The sequence below is a fragment of the Leucoraja erinacea genome, chromosome 5 (assembly GCF_028641065.1).
Source record: "Leucoraja erinacea ecotype New England chromosome 5, Leri_hhj_1, whole genome shotgun sequence".
NCBI lineage: Eukaryota > Metazoa > Chordata > Chondrichthyes > Rajiformes > Rajidae > Leucoraja > Leucoraja erinaceus.
This window is the reverse complement of record NC_073381.1, coordinates 77,619,128-77,635,030: the sequence shown is the minus strand read 5'-3', so window position 1 is coordinate 77,635,030 and position 15,903 is coordinate 77,619,128. Positions and strand designations below refer to the sequence as shown.

General features: G+C 41.9%; 1 protein-coding gene across 44 annotated transcripts in view; it reads right to left on the bottom strand.

The window, feature by feature from the left end:
• Nucleotides 1-3,444: 3,444 nt before the first annotated feature.
• Nucleotides 3,445-15,903, bottom strand: part of eya4 (EYA transcriptional coactivator and phosphatase 4) — a 408,000-nt gene continuing 395,541 nt past the window's right edge. For all 44 annotated transcript variants that reach the window (XM_055635975.1, XM_055635976.1, XM_055635979.1 and 41 more), the window contains one exon: nucleotides 3,445-5,705. In XM_055635975.1, coding sequence (XP_055491950.1) covers nucleotides 5,625-5,705 — 81 coding nt within the window. In that variant the 3' untranslated portion in view covers nucleotides 3,445-5,624. The remainder of the gene's footprint in view (nucleotides 5,706-15,903) is intronic.

Sequence of the window (15,903 nt, the reverse complement as noted above, 5' to 3'; positions counted from 1 at the left end):
CTGACTCCTTTTTGACCAAATGCACAAAATGTATTGCTGTCTCTAGGATGAGCATTATACTTCACTGATTGTATTGAAAATGTACATGCTGACTACATTTTCAATGACAACTAATCTTTCAAAGCAACATACCAGTCTTTTTTAATAGACACTGATTTCGGCCATAATCAAAACAAGTGCCATGCAATGCTCAGGCAAAAATGGCATGTTAACATTAGCGTATTTCTGATCGCTTGTACCAGTTGAATACTGGAAAATATGTTGAAAGTGTCCAGGCTAATTATTATCAATTCATTAAGCTAAAATGTCATATTTTACTTGCTATATATAGAGCCAACAAAGAGTTGAGGTGTGTTAATCACTGCTTGCTTTGTCATTAACACGGAAATACCTTCGGGTTGGGTGCTGCTTTCTGCCAAGGCCCTTTAAGATAGTTTCAGGATTATTGAAATATGCAGCACAGGAAGATGGTATTGTATCTTGCCCATTGGATAGATTCTATGAACTATCTGTCGACTTCAAGTTCACACAGAGCATTTAATCGATTTTAACCAAAAACAAACTTATTTCAAATCCAAGATACTCATTTCAAAAGATTCAACTGGAGAAGTTGAAACTATTCCTGGCTTTTCTGTTTGCTGTCTGCACTGGTTAAAAAAATTACGTTGAAAGAATCCTTCATTATTGCAGGGTCACTGGTATTGCGTGAGCAATGCTGCTTGTAGATTATTGCCACCATCTGGTGATTTACAGCACTGTACCCACAACTTGTTTCTCTTCACAGCTGAATTTTCAAAGTTGAGTATATACCTATTTTCCACATTCTAATAACAATTGGATGTAAACTATCTACAAGCAGCGGGGGAGAAAAGGGAGATATGTCAGTTGTATTTTCATGTTTTGGAGATTGTTGTTCACTTTTGAAGACATTCTGACCTTTGCAAAGCTTATCAAAACACCACTTGCAGAATTGGTATTAGTCATATGATATAGTGAAAAACTTTTGTATACCTGCACTAGAAGTATTGGGTTTGTTTCTGGCTGAGGGCTTAGTTTGGGCTGAAGGGCCTGTTTGCGCTGTATACAAGGTAGTGAAAAGCAGAAAGGCACAAGACGTTAATGCAAAACAATTACAAAGAGTAATTGTGGCCACCTTGTTATAGGAAAGATGTCATTAAGCTGGAAAGAGCAGGGAAGATTTACGAGGATATTGGCATGACTTGGGGTTATGAGCTATAGGGAGAGGTTGAGGAGGCTAGGACTATTTTCTGGAGCACTAGGGACTGAGGGGTGATCTTTTAAAGGGTGTATAAAATGAGGTGAAGAGATAAAGGTGAAAAGTCCCAAGGTAGTGGAATCAAGAACTAGAGGGCATAGGTTTAATGTGAGAGTTGAAACTGTCTCACATAGTGGGAATGTGCAATGAGCTACCAGAAGAAAAGTAAAGGCAGGTACAATAACCCTGAAAAATCATGTTAAGTACTTTATTGTCATATGTAACAAAAAGAGAATACCTGTAATACAATTACAGCACACCAGATTTGTAAAAACTGCTTGATATATAATATATTAAAAACAAACAAAAAAAATAGATAAAAACACAATATAGTGCAAAACCTGAAGTCCCTAGTCCAATCAAAGCTGTTCTTGGTTTAGTTGGAATTTGTCGTAATTGATAAGACTGGTGGTTGGGAAGAAGCTGTTCCTGAGCGTGGACGTTACAGGTTTCGGACTCTTCCTGATGGGAGGAGTGCAGTGCCTCTTACAAATTTCTTCAATGGTGAGGGGGTCTGCCTGTGACGGGCTGGTCAGTGCTCACTTTTTATAATAATTCCTGGCAATACTGCAATTGTTCATTTGAACAATTAATGGATAGAAAAGGATTAGAGGGATTTAGGTCATAGATGGGTGCATATTGTTCATAATGGGTGAGTTGGGCTGACGGACCTGTTTCTGTGCTGTATGACTTATAAAGGGAAAAAAACTATTAGTGTAAAACAATTAAAAGAAAGTCTGGTAATGCATGAGGTGATCCGTTGCTGAGGTAGGGTGAGGGATCTACGTGCTTTTGTATAGTGACACTTGTACTGAACTGTATACAAATAATCACTAAAGTATCATTGTAACCATTGGTTGTGCAGGTCAATTCAAGAGGCGGTTGCTTATAGGAAAGTAGCTGTTCCTGAACCCGATGATGTCGTACTAGCTTATCTATGGCTTACGTAACTCCTGTCTAATGGCAGGAGCGATAAGAGCAGATTGTGCATATGGTGGAGATCCATGATGATAAAATGTTGCCTCCTTGAGGCTGAGCCTCAGATGGTGGGGTTGGTTGTATCTGATAGACCAGTCTTGAGTCCACCACCTTCTGCAGCCCCTTGGAATTGCCGTAGCAGGCCATGGTGCTACCAGTCAGGATACTTTCAGCAGTGCATGTGGAGAGGGTTTGCTGGAATATTCAGTGAAATGCTGAATCTCTAAAAACTTTTAATAAAGTAGAGGCACAGGTGATCCTTCTCCGTGATTACATCCATTATTTTCACCTCTTACCGATAAAAAAAAGCATGTGGTCTCCTGATTTTCCTTTACTGAATATTTTTTGGTTTTATTGATATTGAACGAGAGGTTGTTGCAGCACCGCTCAACCCAAGTATTCTATCTCCTGCATGCTGACCTATCACCATCCACGATTCAGCATCAACAGTGGTGTCATTGTTGAATATATAAATTGGAGCCATGCTTGGCCACACAGTCATGGGTGCAAAGAGTAAATCAGGGGCAGTGCATGTGTTTCTTGAGGTGAATCTCAGGTTAGTAGTGAATATCAGTAGTGAACTCTAACCTATGCCATGCACACCTTTAAACACTTCACCCTTCTCCAACTTCAACTACATATCTCACAATCTGCAGACCCTGCCTGTTACGCAACATCAAGCTTGGTACCCAAGAACAATGTATCACATTCACTAATTCTAACGTTCCCCCGTCTCAGGATGAAATGACACCCTGGTATTGTGGTGCGGACAGTTGAGGGTGGTGGAAGGAAAGCTGAATGCTTACGCCATTGTTTACCTCTTCCTATTTCACCCAAACTCAATAATGAATAGATTCTTCAATTCAAACCTAAACAAACTAATTCATCGCAAAGGCTGATGATTGTTCCCCTTTCACCTCCAACTATAGTATGAAATTCTTGCTTCAATACTCCCTACTCTTAAAACCCATCCTCAAATCTGCCTCCATTAACCTTCCCCAATTTACCCTTGCCTGGCATCCATCCTTTCTGTGATTCACCTTTTAACAGTCCTCTGGAGTAACTCAATGGGTCAGGCAGCACCTGGAGATAAAGGATGGGTGATGTTTCGGGTTGGGACCCTCTTCACTGTTACTGGTATATTACCGCTATATATTTAGACTACTGAAAGTTACTAAATGAAACAAGCATTCATGTGTCCCAAAAACTGAGATTGTTTTAATCATTGAAATTAGTTTGCTTTATTCATTTCGAAACACAGAAGTATCAAGACTGTTTCTGTACATGTAAATTTAAGATAATTCACACTAAATATATTACAAAAAAACCCAGGACCATTTAAATTTCCACAAGAATTGATTTTAATGTTCAGAAAGCACAATCAAAATAAATTAAAAAAAACATAAACAGTAATAGTGTTGCCACTAAACGTTTGCTGTGTGGCCAATACATATGATTCTATAGCCCCATAGCTGGTATCTGTAGGAATAAAGTTAGATAAATCAGAGTGATGTATCAATGTAGTGTGCATTCTCTGAATATCCCCCATACTAAATCACACACAGAGCTCAGGGGAATTTGAGTTACAGCATATTGGCAGAATATCCAGTCTATATTATGTACAATTTGTTTTTTATTTAGTCAGGAGGGAGATGCTTGTGTGATAGGGATATCAGAATGTTGGTACTTTTAAACTGTGCAGAGGTTCTGTATAAATAGACACAAAATGTCAGAACCCTATATATCACAGAACTATCATTGGTACACAGCAAAGTCAGATTGTATGCAGAAATTGATAAGGTAATACTCGGGAGGTTCAACAAAGGTGCAACTGAGCTATTATAGAAGCAATTTTATATATTTAGAAAAAAAAATATTGCTATGTTTTAGTATTTTAATTCAATCCTACTATTACCCTTTCTTAACATGCTTTATCCTGTCTGCCAAAATGCCGTAAAAAAACCTAATGCACAACTACATTTATTTCGTACAAGAGAAATTTAGTTTAAAGGCTTTAAATATTGTCTTTATTAATAGGTATGCCTTATGAACCAAGTAATTAAAATACACTAGTAATTGCAATATTGGTTTAGAAAGAAAATCTCAACGTGGGAAGTTGGTTGACTTACTATTTGTAGAATTAATCGATTGGTGAAAATGCAGTAAGCCTTTAAACTTGATCAAAACCCTTATCAATGCATTTATTCCCTTTTGTCCAGAGATGTCACATGGAGGAAGGAGAAAGGGAGGGATGGATTAGGATAAAGTTTATATGTAGTCGGTGAGGATGGGAAAGTATATTTTTCAGATTTAAAGAAAATATAGACTTGCATGAAATCAAATAAGTGCCCAAACCAAAATTCTTTTAAGAAATTTCCCAGAAATGGTAAAACTAGCATAATGTCAAAAAGTGTCAAGCTGTTTCTTAATGACTAAAATAGATTACCTCACAGTTTAAATTAAAACGTTTCTCCTGGATATTATTAAGGATTGTAATTTACAATTAAACACTAAAATCCAAGTAAAACACAAAAACTCTCCAATTTTTGATTTCCTGTTTAGACCAACAGCCTGGAACATTGCTTCTCTGCTTTTACAATGCAGAAACCTTTTACTTCTGATTCTTTTAATAATTTGGTCATGTCAAAAAATAATCATCACAAAGAATTTATCTACACATTTGTGGAACAAAAGTTACATTGTAACACACCAAGACTGTCTTCTTTTAAGGCACAACACATCGTTTATGTATATTCTTCTTGTCAAGCTTTACAAAAAGTGACTATCCTCATAAAAGCAATTACGTTTATGAATCCAGTTGCTAACTTAGTATTAGCTCTCACAGTAACTAAGTTACACAAACTGCAGGTCTAGATGTGATTGTCAACGTAGCCCAGTGTACTCCTAATGCAGTTGTCAGCCTGGATAAGCAGACTAAAGTTTGCTAGAAACACTGTATTATGGAGAGAATCCAATGGCAAGGAATGCCGTTGAACAACTTCATGCCGGATGCATTGGACAGCAGCTTCATGTTTCTTAAAAGAACTAGTTCATTGTGTGAGCTGTTCAAGCATCCTGGGCATTCTATAATCACTTGAAGAGTTGTAAAATACACACAACTTGCACTTTATCTATAATGAACAATATTTTCCTAAGACCAACATAGTTCCTTATACAGAGGTTCAATGTACCAGTCACTGTTCAGCAGTTTGAATTCTCAATAGCCTCACATGACAAATCAATTCTCTTCATTTCTTAAGACAAATGTGGAAGCCAGAGGTGCTGGAGATCACAGAGGGAAACTTCACATATTCCTAAAGGTTGCTAATAGTTGTTGACTTTGTATCTCTGGCTGTGCTGCACAAGGCAGCTACAAGTATTCAAGTTCCAGTGCTTGGTTCAAAGCCAACAGGTCAGAGTGGCTTGATATCCTCCAGAATGGCATATTGTGCTGCAGGAAGAAGAACATGAAACAAACTTTTCAGCATTAATAATCACTGAACCTGCATCAAGAGCACGTCGATAGATGTGAATTCTGCCCTCTGAAATGCTTCGCAATAAATCTAAAATAAATTGAAGGAAGGTAGTTCTTTGTCGGCTGCTAACTGCAATGGCTGTGCTGCAACACTGTAAAAGATACTAGATAACAAATGTAAGATTTGATATCACATTAATCATTTTACAATATAGACAAAATAGTTATCAAACATCATTACATATCTTTGTAGATGGTGTATGGCAAAGGAGACGACCACAGCCTCATTAGATCACACACACACACATACACTCATCTCACCACTGCCATCAGGAAGAAGGTGCAGGAACCTGAAAACTAATGTCCAGGTTCAGGAACAGATTCTTCCCCACAGCCATCAGGCTATTAAACACAACGAATAAGCTATGAGCTCTGAACTGCAAAAGACTATATTATTATTTGCACTATATTTGTTATTACATGAACTCCCCACCCCCCCGGTCATGTACAATGTTCACATATTCTGTTGTGCTGCAGCAAGTAAGAATTTCATTGCCCCATCCGGGACATATGACAATAAAACACTTGACTCTTGACTATTTTGGAAACACAACTTCTCAAAAATATCTATGGCCTTTCGATCTTGGTGCAAATGCCAAGAAGGTGAATAAAACTTGTGAAAGAGCCTGTACTGCTCTGGTGCATCTAATACAATCATTGCAGGAGGGAATTAGGAAAGGGGAAGTCGTAGAAGTACTAAAGTGCACATCCCAGAAACGGTCTCTGCAGCCCACCACGTTCATGGCACATTTTTTTCCCACTGATCGCACTTGCCTGAATTAGGTTTGTATCCTTCTTTGCTGTACCTGTGCAGGTGGCTGTCTAAATGCCTCATAAACCAGTAATTGTGTCTACCACATGATTCTATCACTTCTTCCGACAGCATGATCCAGATATCAACAGCTCCGAGTAAAAAACATTCCCTATGCCCTCCTGTTTATGATACCCCTATCATTGGAAAATGGTAATGTATTGGCCCTTATGTGTTTCAAGATATCAAATCATGCACGTCCTTAATCCTGCAACAGATAATCGCATAGCCTTTATGAACCTATTACCTTCCATATACTTCTCCTTGGTGAATACTGATGAGAAGTATTCACTTAGGATGCCAGATCCCCTGGCACCATACAAAGATTAGTCCTTTGGTTCCTTAAAGACCCATTCTTTACCTGGCCATCCTCTTATTCCTAATATGTAGAGAATATTTCTTAATTTTACCTGCCATGGATATTTCATGAACCTTTATATGCTTCTAATCCCTTTATGGTTTCTCCTGTACCCTCTATATTCCTCAAGATACTCACTTGTTCCAGTTGCCTATACTTGTCATATGATCCCTCGTCCTTTACTTGATCAAACTTACAAAGTCCTTTATCACTCAAGCTTCCCCAATCTTGGCTCGAAGGGCCGAATGGCCTACTCCTGCACCTATTGTCTATTGATAGTGGTCAGTCACTTGTGACTGCAATTATGACTTTTTGCTAAAGCCAATAAATTAAATGCCTTTGTAAGAGGTGCTAATCGAACGACAAAGTCAATTTCCATGAGGCATGAACTTTTCTCCTCTATCATCTTAATTTCTATGAAGAACACAATGTGCTGGAGTTACTCAGCGGGTCAGGCAGCATCTGCAGGACATGGGTAGGTGACATTTCGGGACAGCACCCTTTCTCAAACTCGATCCGTATCATTGCCGATGCATGTCCTGCAGAGATGCTATCTGACCCGCTGAAATGTTGACTCTAGCATGTTGCTTCTGTAAGATTCCAGCATCTGCAGTTCACTGTGTCTACATCCTATTTTATGTCCACCTTTACAGATATTTATAGACATTAAATTCACTCAATGCGACACAGTGGTGCAGCTAATGGAGCTGCTGCCTCACAGCTCCAGTGACGAGGTTCAATCCTGACCTCTGGTGCTGTCTATTGAATTTGTATGTTCTCTCTGTGATCAAGTGAGTTTCTTCCAGGTGGTCTGGTTTCCTCGCACATCCCACAAATGTTTTGGTTGGTGGGTTAATTGGGCCACTGTAAATTGCTCTGGTGATAAGTTGTTAGAATCTGGGAAGGAGGATGGGAGTTGTTGAAAATGTCGGAAGGTTAAAATGAGTTAGGGTAAAAATTGTATCAGCCCAGATTTGGCCACACCTCTTTCTGACTATCACTCTAACATGCTGTGTGCTATGTGATCTGATTTTGAGGCAGCTGTCTTCTGAATGAGGTGCGATGTTAAACTAAGTATCTACCCATGCATTTGGGGATTTGTAGATCCCATGGCATTTTTTGAAGAGCAAGCAGTCATCCTGATGGAAAAAAAATAAGGAAAATGTATTTAGTAGTAGGCAGATTTATAACACGAGGACCTAAATTTAAGATGATAGACAACTGAATTATACTATCTGGAGAGCGGTCCTGAGCTACCATCACTTCACCGGAGACTCTCGGAATATCTTTAATCAGACTTTGCTTAACTTTATCTTGCACTAAATATATTCCCTTTATCATGTATCTGTACACTGTGGATGGCTCAATTGTAGTCATGTAGTCTTTCCGCTGACTGGTTAGCACGCAACAAAAAAGCTTTTCCCTGTACCTCGATATATGTAACAATAAACAAAATTAAAACTAAGAATGTGTCAAAGAAATTTGTTTTAAAATGTCAAGTTGTTGTAATAAGGATTATATTGCTTGAAAGTATAATGCAACTAGAATAGTCACTTTCAAAGTGTGATGATTACACAAAAGGACCATCCCAGGGATATTGTGAAGGAGTGGAGGTGCAGGGCTAAGTGGAGAACTCTCAGAGAGCTGGTGCAGAGGTGATGGTCTAAATACCGTCGTCCCATGCTGATTCCACAATCCAGGTTCTCATTCTTCTGTGAAGCAACCTAGTCAGATTTTTTAGTTTGTTGTCAAGTGTTTTGGGATGTCCTGGGGATGTGAAAGGAACTACTGAAATAGCAATTTTATGTTTAAAGCTAATTTTCTGCAGTGTATTTCAGTAGCCCAGGGCAAAAATCACAGGTAATCACATGTAGTGCTGGAGTAACTCAGCGGGCCAGGCAGCACTTCTCGAGAACGTTCTGGTGGCGTTTTGGGTCGGGACCCTTCTTCACAATCACATGTGTTCATATTCTGAATGGACACCAGAGGCTATTGGATAATTTCAAGCTTCAATAGCTGGTTGGGAGTCTGATGCTCACTATTACTATTTTACTGTTTTGTATTCATTGTGTTATCACAGATCCCACAATAGTAACAGTTGTGGTTGATCTCTCTGTTACACACTAAAAGGTGGAATAACATTGGGACGAAATACTGGACCTCAATCTCTTGGAGAAATGGTCCAAACTCAGGCTTTCACCCTTTTAAATCCGTTGTCATTTACCAAGTGCGCATACACTCCATGTGGCCGATAATTTGTATCAGTTGAGGGTGAAAGGGATTTTAATAGGTATTTAAACATTCATCAATAATACCAAAGAAGAAGGAACGAAGAAGATAAAAAGTGGCGAACACTGCCCAGTCCATCACAGGAACTGACCTCCCCACAATCAAAGGCATCTACAGGAGTCACTTTCTCAAAAATGCAGCATCAGAGATCCACACTACCTGGGCCACACTCTCATTTCACTCCTGCCATCAGTAAGAAGGTACAGGAGCCTGAAAACTGGAACTTCCAGGTTCAGGAGCAGCTTCTTCCCAACAACCATCAGGTTATAAAATCTCCATATAAGCTCCAAACTAGATAGTCTTCGGGGGCAATATTTTTGTCTTTGCACTACTATTGCCTTTGCTCTGCTCTCCCTTGGAGGTTGCTCTGATCCCTTTGACTGGCTGACAGGCCTGGAGAGGCCAATTCTGGAGTGGGTCTCACCTGCTGATGGGTATGACATCTCTGAAGAGGTATATTAGGAGAATGGGGCAATGTTGAAACATACAATGAATGGGGGAAAAGACCTCCAGTTTTGGCACATATTCCCATCGAATCAACAATTTGCAGCGTTAACTGGGTTGGGTGTTTTGTTGTCAATGCTGGATAATACATCCATTCTTATTGTAGCTTTTCTTTGGAATTCTGATAAGGTTTGCTTCCACATTACAAAGTGAATTAAGAGTCATCTATAATGCCATGAGTTAGAAATCACATATAGAGGACAGACTGGGGGGAATGGCTGCCTATTTTCTTCCCTGAAACCCAATTATTTTGTTATGGCATGGTCACCATTACTGATACCTAATTTTATTTTCCAATTTATATAAGTTATTCAATTAAATTCTCCTAGCTGTCATGAAGTGCAGTGAACTCGTCTTTGAATAACCGATCCAATATTCACCCCCAAAGCCGTTTCAAATCTCCAAGACAATTGTGATGGAACACACTCCACTTCCCCGGATTAGTGCAAATCCAATGACAATCCAGATGTTCGACACAATCTGGGAAAAAGCAGGTTACTTGATTTCCATTCGATCTGCCACCCAAAAAAATCATTTTCTCAAACGACCAACATGCAGCGGCTGCAGTGCAAACCATTTACTCATCGAGGATACTCTGACAATACCTCCTCAATTAGCATCTCTGGTATTTCAAGTGTGGAAAAGAGAAATGCAGATACTGGTTCACACAAAAGGGCACAAAATGGTGGATTAACCATTTAACTAAAATGGTGGATTAACCATCTCTGGAGAACATGAATAGGCAATTGTTCTTTCAAGTGCACGAAAACATCACCGCTGGCAGTAGATTTCTTCCTGCCACACACTATCCTAACGTGGAAATACATTCTCATTCCTTCATTACCGTTATATATAAACACTAACGCTCCCTCAGCAATGGCTCAACTACAGGAGCATTTTCACCTGAAACGAAGCGATGCTTCAAGAGATGGCAGTGGGGCACCTTCTCAAGTATAGTTAGGGATAAAGAAAACATGCCAGTGATGTCCAAGTCCAAAAAGTAAATATCAACCCTGGATTATTGGTTTATTAATACTCCATGTCCCCCATATCTTGTACGGTATAGACCTTTTGTCCCCCATTGACCACGTTTCCAGGTTTAATAGAAAAGTAACACCTGAGAGGTTGCTGCCAGAAGGTAAGGAGAAAATACTTCTGATGAAAGTTCATTAACATGAAACATGAACTTTGTTACTTTCTCCACAGGAGCTGCCTACATTTTCTGTTCTATTTCCAAAGCACGTTGGTCCTGTTCTCTAACATGTGTAGGAAGGAACGGCAGATGCTGGTTTATATCGAAGATCAAGCCAAAATGCTGAAGTAACTCAGCGGGTCAGGCCGCATCTGTGGAGAAAAGGAATAGGTGACATTTGGCGACCCGGAACGTCACCCATTCCTTTTGTCCAGAGATGCTGCATGACCTGTTGAGTTACCTCAGCATTTTGTGTCTGTTCTGTAACACTTTAGTTCAATGCTTTTGGATGTCCTGAACCAGAGCTCCAACCGGACGGACTCACTTTCCCTGTGCCTGTCTTTAGCTCCACCAGTTTGATCTCACCTTCTCCAGCAACTGTTCTCTGTGAACACGAGTTGGGGTTATGGGGTGAGAGCAGGAGAATGGGATTGAGAAGGAATGATAAATCAGCCCTGATTGAATGGCGGAGGAGACATGATGGGCCGAATGGCCTAATTCTGCTCCAAGATCTTATGACTGGCATCTGTAGCTTGCTGGCAGTGAACCAATTTGGCCGACAAATGTAACACATGTATCCCTGCTGCCATCCATACACCAGTCACATTTTGGCCACAATCCAATGTCTAGATCACTACAGCATTTATTTTTTTATAAAACAAACATTTGTTCATCTCCATATAACTAAAAGTCTTCATCTTGTTTGTATTTGTTCATCTCCATATAACTAAAAGTCTTCATCTTGTGTGTGCGTGTGTGTGTGTGTGTGTGTGTGTGTGTGTGTGCGCGTGGGTGTGTGTGTGTGTGTGTGTGTGTGTGTGTGTGTGTGTGTGTGTGTGTGTGTGTGTGTGTGTGTGTGTGTGTGTGCGCGTGTGTGCGTGTGTGCGTGTGTGCGTACGTGTGTGTGTGTGTGCGCGTGTGTGTGTGTGTGTGCGTACGCGTGCACGTGCGTACGCGTGCGCGTGTGTGTGTGAGAGAGAATCTGGTTAATTCCTATTTCCTTCCAAACGCTAGGTCACAGCCTTCCCATTTTCACACATCCTACTCACATTTTTCCCGATGAGGCGAGAAACATCTTCCCGTCGCATTCCCACCTATATTTCCGAAGTTATTAATCCTTTAAATGTAAAAACTCACCTATTTCGGAAAAAAAAAAGATTGACGTCACAATGCACTCGCAAGGCAGGACGGGACACTCCAGGAGGGAGGGGCACTCCAGCGCTCGCGGTGAATGAGGAGTGGCGGTGGCAGCCGGCGCCCAACCCCTGGTACCTGGTCCTGGAGCTGGAGTGTGGGTCAAACCCGGGGCTTGGGATGGGGACGTGACAGAAGCCGAGAAAGAAGCCGCTGCTGGAACCAAGGACGAGCCTGAGTCCGGGGTCAGGGACGAGTCCGGAGATGAAGTCGCCCCCTGCCCTGGAGCCCAGGCGGTGGCCGAGATGACGGCTGGAGTCTACAGCCAGGGCCGGTCCGAGTACGAAAACCAGGACGAGTTCTAGGCCCTGGTGCTGCTCCATGACCTGGGTAGGTCTTGCAGCAGGGAATGGGAGTGAGGGGAGGAGGATGAGGGAAATGAGGAGGAGGGAGATGGGGTGGGGAGTGGGGTGATAGAGAGGGGAGGGGGGATTGTGGAAGAGGGAGATGGGGAGGGGTGGAGAAGGGAGATGCCCCCTCCCTATCTACCCTCACTCCCACCCTCTCTACCCCCCCCCCTCTCTCTTCCACTCCCTCTCTACCCTCCCTCCCCCCCACTCTACCCCCTTTCGTCTCTGCCCCTCTCCCTCCCAACCCCACTTCCCCTCCCGCTACCCTCCCTCTCTACCCCTCTCCCCCTCTACCCCCCGTCCCTCTCTACCACCCCTTCCTCTCTAGGGATTGAAGAGGGAGGGTGAAGAGGAGGAGGGGGGAGTGCTGGGGGATGAGTAGAAATGAGCCGTGCCTGCGCAGTTGGGGGAACGGGTGAGTGGTGGAATCTTGCGTTGGGGAGCAGACCCGACGGGTCTGCGCTTCGTCTAGTTTTCTATTAAAAGTTTTACTTCCTTTGAAAATGAATATCTACAATGGCCACAAATTCATAATATTCTACCCAACATCTAAATTCCTCATTGAAATGTTGACTCCATTGTAAATTATGTTTTAGATGAGATTGTAACAGTCAGCTATATAGGTATATCCTATTTAAATATGCAGCATATGTTTCTGAATCGTGACTGATTCTATGGGAGGGGGTGGTCATTGCAAATGGTGGGGAAGATGCAAAAGCTGTTTAATTCCCTATAGGATTAACGGAAGGGAAAAACATTTTGAAAACTTTGCAGAATTTTCAGCACCCCAGCTGTGTTAGCTTATTCTTGTCAATCAGAGTTTGGGGTGATATGGACCCAGGGGTGGAAATGAAAACCAAATGGAGCTGGGTTTAGCTGAGAGAATATGGGCAGGGTCCCTGCAGCCCTGTTCTTTGCTCTACACTGAAACCTTAAACCAGAATGTTTTAAGTGGGCCTGCAGTCTGATTGGGATGCTCTGTTAAAAGATTTACCCCCCCCCCCCACCGAAGATTAATAATGAAAATATAACCTTGTTTTATAATTTATTATAAAAAGCATTTTATTTCCTTACACCTGAAGCTGCTCCTCCCAAAGCCGCATACCAAGTCAATCATATAAATGGCGTTTAACAATCTGTCTGTTTAACTCTATAACTGGTAACCAGGGACACAGCAACACATATATATGAGCAGACCCTCAGTATTCCCTTAACACTGGGTGGCGCCAGCAATGGCTGCCTCGCCAACAGTCTGTCTGTTCCTTCCTCCTCTATTGTTTCTTTAGTATGTATTAAATGTATGCTTTAGTGTTATTTAGCTTGTTTTACGTGGGGGTTGGGGGAAACTTTTTTTTAATCTCTTACCTTGACGTAGATACGATTTATTTCCATGTCGTATCTCCGTCCGCTCTGCGGCCTAACATCGAGGAGTTGACGGGCTCTGCTGGAGACCGACTTCGGGAGCTCCAACCATGGGAGCCTGCAGACTTCACATCGTGGAGCTCGCGTTATATGGTCTCTGGTTAGAGACTGACTTTGGGAGCTCCAAGCCGCAAGAGCTTCAACCGCCCCGACGTGCGAGCTTCGATCGCTCGAACGCGGGGGCTTCGACCGCTGGCTGCGGAAGCTTCGATCACCCCGACGGATGGCTCGACTGCCCCGACCGCGGGAGAAAAATGAGGGAAGAAGATTAGACTTTATTGCCTTCCATCACAGTGAGGAATCCGCTATGGTGGATGTTTTTGTTAACTTTATGTAGTTGTGTGTCTTGTTGCTTTTTTTTAGTATGGCTGAATGGTAATATGAATATCACTGAACCTTAATTGATACGTGACAATAAAAGACCTTTGAAACAATGCAATTTCAGGAAGATTTTTCTGCATAATCCACTTCCAGCAGGAGAGATTGGCTTCCAGCAATTATTCAACAGTAATCATTTGGATATAGAAGTGTGAAAACACACACCTCTAGATTCAGGGACAGTTTCTTCCCAGCTGTTATCAGGCAACTGAATCATCCTACCAACAACTAGAAAGTGGTCCTGCCCTGCCATCTACATCATTGGAGATGCTCCACCTAACTTTAATCAGACTGCTGGACTTCACTTTGCACTAAACGTATCTGTACACGTGACAATAAACTAAACTAAAAAAAATGCCTATTGACTGATTTTCCTTCACTTTTGTGTAATGAAGTGACTAAAATTGTCACAAGAGTTCTTGTTTTAATGCAGGCTGTTGTGGACACAAAGCCATAGGAAGACAGAATATTTTACTCGAAACCACCAGGGGTGCTGCACGATTGGCAACCCCGCCAACAGTCTGTCTGTTTTTTTGTCTTTTTGTTTATTTTTAGTGTGTGTTAAGAGTTTGTGTAAATGTTCTCCAGTTTGTTTTATGTGGGGGAGGGGGAGGGGGGGTCTGGGGAAACTTTTTTTTCCAGTTTCTTACCTTGCCGGAGATGCAAATTTCTTTCTGAATTGCATCTCCAGTCGTTCTGCGACCTACCATCAATGAAGCTGGAGGCCTCCTCGGACTGACTTGAGCCCCACCGCGAGGCGTGGACTTAACATCGGAGCTGATCCCTTGCCTGACATCGCTCCAACCGCGGCCTGCGGACTTTACATTGGGAGCTCGCAGTCTCGGGGGAGGCCGTGTTGGGAATGTTCAACGACACAGAGCCTCGACCAGCTCCGACCCGGGGTCTGATCGCCGGCGCGGGGGAGCTGACATCCTCCTGATGCAGGAGCTGATCGCCCTGATGCGGAGGGCCAAAACGCCGCCGGCTACGGGAGTCAAGATCGTCCCGTCAAAGGACGGCTCAAGGCCCCCGAACGCGGGAGAGCATAGAAGGGAAGAGATTTTAACTTTTTTTCGCCTTCCATCACAGTGAGGAATGTGGAGGAGTCACTGTGGTGGATGTTTATGTTAAAAAGTATTTTCTGTGTTCCGTTGCTTTTTATTTGTATGACTGACTTGGCAAATGAAATTCCTCGTATGTTGCAAAACATACTTGGCTAATAAAGTATTATTATGATTGTTGTGTGATTGTAATTTTGTCTGCTTTGTTTTGAAAATCAGCATCGGCAGTTCCTTGTATCCACAATTCTGATCATTTCTCTTGGCCTTTTGTCTCTTCCAAAGATACACAACATTGACCACATACTTGAGCAGATCCTCAGCATTCCATTAACAAACCCATTTCGTCAATCAATGGTCAATTGTTTCTTTATTGTCACATGTACCAGGGGTACATGTTTTATGCATTCCGACCCGCAAGACTAACCCCGATAGATTTTACTGCACAAAACACTACCAACATTTGTTTCCAGTAATTATTCAAAGCACTCCAAAGACGTATAGGTATGTAGGTGAATTGGCTTGGTAAATGTAAAAATTGTTCCTAGTGTGTGGCAA